The sequence below is a fragment of the Priapulus caudatus genome, unplaced genomic scaffold (assembly GCF_000485595.1).
Source record: "Priapulus caudatus unplaced genomic scaffold, Priapulus_caudatus-5.0.1 Scaffold884, whole genome shotgun sequence".
Lineage (NCBI taxonomy): Eukaryota > Metazoa > Priapulida > Priapulimorpha > Priapulimorphida > Priapulidae > Priapulus > Priapulus caudatus.
The window spans coordinates 122,347-127,287 of record NW_014577945.1 but is presented as its reverse complement, the minus strand read 5'-3'; the positions used below and the strand labels follow the sequence as shown (position 1 = coordinate 127,287).

The following is a 4,941-nucleotide window of genomic DNA, read 5'->3' as shown; positions in this document are numbered from 1 at the left end:
ACTGTTATCAATGTACATCTCTGGGGACATGTGCCTGCCAAAATATTAACATAGGTGATAGACTTCCCAGAGGCTATTAAATTGGTTTATACGTGTGTATATGAGAGAGTAGTTAGAGATGGTGTGATAGCTAGCTGCATGCACTGGCCTGGAGACCAATTCACCTACCTTTAGCAACCTGAACCATTCTATCAGGAGTCTATCAATACCTTCATTGCATGATGGTAAGGTGCCTTTGGATAGGCTAGTGCACATTGTCATCAAGGGCAGGAAAGGTGCATATGGAACAGCGCTGGTGATGCACATTCTTCTAACACTAATAGTGAGGTGCTGTTAGCCTGTTGTTAGAAACATGAGTGGTTTATGTAAGAGGTCGTAACTCTTCCCACAACACTCCATGTTCAAAAAACATCGTAGATTTATGATGTTGTAACTGCTTATAATGTTTCTGACAACGGGTTCCCATGAGTTTAACCTATAAGTATTATCAGGTGCTCATCAATCATAATATATAAGCACGTAATTACGAACGAAAAATATATTGCTCCCGGTAATGTACCGTGAATTACAGGTACCGACCGTGCAGTGTTTGATGTTTACTGGTGTGTGATGTGGATTAGTAACATACTGGCTGACACCGTGTTGCTGTCTGACCTCGTGTGTGCTGTCTCTCCCTCTGTTTGTTGTCTCACACCATGTTATGCCTAACCCTAACCCTGACCCTAACCCTAATCCTAACACTGTCCTAACACTAGTGCTGCCACGTTGCGGTAACCTCCCTCCACGCCCGGTGGATAGCATTACCCCATGTTTAGTGTCTTACCTACGTTGTGTTCTCTGTCTGACTCCGTGTGTGTTCTCTCGCCTTTTGTTTGTTGTCTCACCCCATGTTTATTGTCTCTCCCTGTGGTTGTTGTCTCGCTCCAAATTTGTTCTCTAATCCTGTGTTTTCTGTCTGATCCAGCGACTGCTGTCTGACCCCATGTTTGCTGTCCCGTGTTGTTAGATATTGTTACATGTTGTTACATGTTGTTACATGTTGTTGCATGTTGTTAGAAATTGTTACATGTTGTTACATGTTGTTACATGTTGTTAGATGTGCACGGACCTGCGTCTGCTGGCCAGCATGAAGGAGATTGAGGAGCCGTTTGAGAAGGATCAGATCGGATCGTCCGCGATGCCCTACAAGCGTAACCCGATGCGCAGCGAGCGTTGCTGCGGCCTCGCTCGCCACCTGATGGCGCTACTCAGCGACCCGATGCACACTGCCGCCGTGCAGTGGATGGAGCGCACCCTGGACGACAGCGCCAACAGGTAACAAGCTGGGCCGGACTGGCGATCGGGAGCACCGGGAGTTTTCCAGATGGCCTGGCCTGCTAAGTGGCCTGCCCAATTTAAAAAAAATAATAATCTGTGGCCTGCAGGCCATATCATTATAGGTGGGGGCGGAGTAAGGCGGGGCTGTACTAAGCAGTTGTTGGGTCATTAGTTTGTGATTCACATGCACAAAAATTCAGCAGAATGCATGGAATGAAGTCTTTAAAACAAAAGATTTTCTGGTGGGGGAGTTCTGGGACCTTACGACGTTAGGACGTAGGACGTTACGTAGCAAATACGTTTTGTGTTCTGCATGATTAACGATTTGTTTAGATTAATCCTGGGCTGTGGTAAATTTTTGTTTTGGGGTGGAGGATCCGGATTTGGGGGTGTTTCGCATTATGGTATCAATTAAAGCGAGATGGAGTTATTTGAATTTAGCCTTGGATAACCTTTTTTAAATGACGTTCATGCGTTCAACGTGGCATGTTAATTACGTGTATGCGGCGAAGTTACGCATGTGCTGTGTTGCAAGCGAGAATATTTTGTCTACCTACATTATTTACCCGTCTGTTAATTACTGCAGTCATTTACTATAGACACTCATGATGTCATTCTTGAGACCCCACCCATGCGGTTTGTGCGCATTCACGCGTTTGGGCGTTAAGTGCGCGCGAGGCAAGGGCAACCGGTGTCGAATGACCGTTATCTTGTCTTTGCAGACGCATCAGCATTGCGGAGGCCTTCATCACAGCCGACATTCTGCTTACAACCCTGCAGAATATCTGTGAGGGTCTCATCGTCTATCCACGGGTAAGTGCTTACCTATTCGATGCCTCGTTATCGACTAATTATCATTCAATTACCGGCGGTGGTTCCGCAGAGAATATGCGCCACCGCCCGGCTCAGTGGGGCGTGAAATTAAAGTCGCAAAATTAAAGACCGAATTTCGATTAAGCGTTTAGCAACATTATTAAGTATATAATTGAAATGCGGTGTTTAGCCATGCCTTCATTCGCCACAAGGGAATTTAGGGAGCCATTACTGCAGAGTGTTTCATTGTTGTCTAGCCAAAGTAGGCCTGCCTTTGTGGAAAGCATTAGTAAACATACGTAGGCACGTGCCCATGAGAGTAGGATCCAACGAAGGCATATTTTGATACGGTTATATTTTGTTTTCTTCTCCAAAATGCCAAAAACCTGACAATTTAAATATGCAATTGAAAAGGGAAATGTCTTCTTAGGTGATAGAGAGGCACATTCGACAGGAGCTACCGTTCATGGCAACTGAGAACGTTATCATGGCAATGGTGAAGGCTGGGAAAAACAGACAGGTGACTTAGTGGACTATATAATCTTGACATCTATCCAAAAGAGCATCAAGTAAAACGTACTGCAGCCATGGATGATGTGAAGATATTCAGTATTCTAGATTTTGATAAAGTGTCATCTAAACTATTCCTTTTAGTTAGTATTCGAAGGTTTGAATTTCACCACGGCACTGACAGTAAATGCTGTGGTTTCCTTCCTCCTTACTCTCTATGGTGCCCCTGAAAATTATCTCTTGCAATAAACCCCCAAAGCTACCCAACCTTGTCTGACTCCTTGCCCCTCTTGTCCAGTTAATGTTGTTTATGTGTCCCTTATTGTTCCACATAAAAAGTGTTTTAAAAAGGAGGATGCCTTGATGACCATTCCATGGTTCGTACAGTCCTTGAAAAGTCCTTGAATTTGAGGGGAGTCCTTGAAAAGTACTTGAATTTAGTAAATGTTGATTTTGTGCTTGAAAAGTCCTTGAATTTCATGAAAATGTCCTTGAATTTCATAAAAATTTCCTTGAATTTTTAGAAAGAATCATTGCATGTAATAAAAAGAAATTTTGTACCATCAATAATGTGTAAACCTCAATAAAAATTGCGTTAAATGAGCTTAAAAAGCTATAGACACGATATACAGTTAAATGATGATCACAAATTACAGTAAGTCACTAAAATCAGTCAGTAAATCAAGGTATGTTGTAGAAGTGACAGTGTTTAGAAGGGTATATTAATGTGATCCAGGTAAGTTTTAGAGGTGACATACAGTGATTAAGAATGGGGTTATTAGATTAATCCAGGTATGTTTTGTTCTGTGTAGGAATTCCGATAAAATGTCTGATAAGATATCCTGGAATTTCCGATAAAATGTCCTTGAATTTCCGATAAAATGTCCTTGAATTTCCGATAAAAAGTCCTTGAAAAGTCCTTGGGAAAAATTTCAGTCCTGTACGAACCATTCATTCTTTCAAAGAATTGTTTTCTTCGGTTGTCTTTCTACTCGATATTTGACCATCACAGTGTTGTATGTATTACGTGATTGCGCAGCGTGCGGAAATAACGATAGCATGTCATGTTGATTGCGCGTTTCCTCTCGCAGGAGGTGCACGAGGAGGTAAGAGTCCTCTCCCACCAGGCGGCAGCAGTTGTCAAGGAAGACGGAGAGGAGAACGATCTCATTGAGAGAATCCAGGAGAGCGGGTTTTTCAAGCCGATTCACTCGCAGCTGGAGCAGATAATGGATCCAAAGTCGTTCATCGGACGTGCTCCACAGCAGGTAGGTCATAGGTGGCGCCACAAAGCAGATTGTCCATAGGTGGCGCTCCACAGCTAGTAGCCAATAGGTGGCGCTCCACAGCTAGTAGCCAATAGGTGGCGCTCCACAGCTAGTAGCCAATAGGTGGCGCTCCACAGCTAGTAGCCAATAGGTGGTGCTCCACAGCTAGTAGCCAATAGGTGGCGCTCCACAGCGAGTAGCCACAAGGTGGCGCTCGAGTTGTCGTTTGTGCAAAGCTTGTTGCCCGTTAGAAGGACGACGTATGGCTACGTATGGTAACTGCTGGACACCCGTGTTATTCTGCCTCTCCTCCTCCTCTCTAGGTGGTATCCTTTCTGGACGATGAGGTAAGGCCAGCTCTGAGGCCTTATGCTGCTGACGTTGAGAAGGTTGTCACCACCTCCCTCAACGTGTAAGACGACGTAGCTGCAAGGTGGCGCCCCCTGCTGGACACGCCATCGACGCCGTGTGAAATAATTGAGAACCGCTAGCACTAGAGAATTTTTTTGCCGAGGTGAGGTATTGCGTTAGATTTCCTCAGATTCCCTGTTGATGCTACTACTACCGCCACCTAGTGACAAGAAATGTGAAATTGCATCACTTGTTGGCTCAGTGATGTTATAGGGTGTTCATGTTATAGTCAGTATGGTTCTGCGATCAAGCGTGACGTACATATTTCCATGGTAATATGTCGTGTAGTCATAACAGGTATGTCTGCACTTGGTCACAAATTATTACTGGGAAATACGAGAGAGTATATAAAAGAATATAAAGGCATGTGTATCCCATTATGACTATTAGTTTTGAAATTGTGAAAGAGGATGGAACCATGGTTTTGTTATGGAACGTGTTCTCAGTACACTGTTCGCACTGTATCTATGGATAGTAGGCTGTTATACTGAACAGAATAAGAATTGGCTTCTTTGTGAATCGAATCTTTAATATCGACTGATTTTGTAACCACCTAAATATCATCTGCGTAAATCACGAAACAAGCAATGAACCGGATTAATTACTATTTTACTTTTCTCAA

The 4,941-nt window shown here is 43.7% G+C and overlaps 1 protein-coding gene across 1 annotated transcript; it reads left to right on the top strand.

Moving 5' to 3' along the window:
* Window positions 1-1,096: 1,096 nt before the first annotated feature.
* On the top strand, window positions 1,097-4,324 carry LOC106814206 (adenylosuccinate lyase-like; the record flags this gene model as incomplete). Its single annotated transcript, XM_014818504.1, has 5 exons — window positions 1,097-1,314; window positions 2,040-2,130; window positions 2,561-2,650; window positions 3,732-3,908; window positions 4,232-4,324. Coding segments are annotated over 5 exons (669 nt in total), but the record flags the coding sequence as incomplete, so codon positions are not given.
* Window positions 4,325-4,941: the final 617 nt, after the last annotated feature.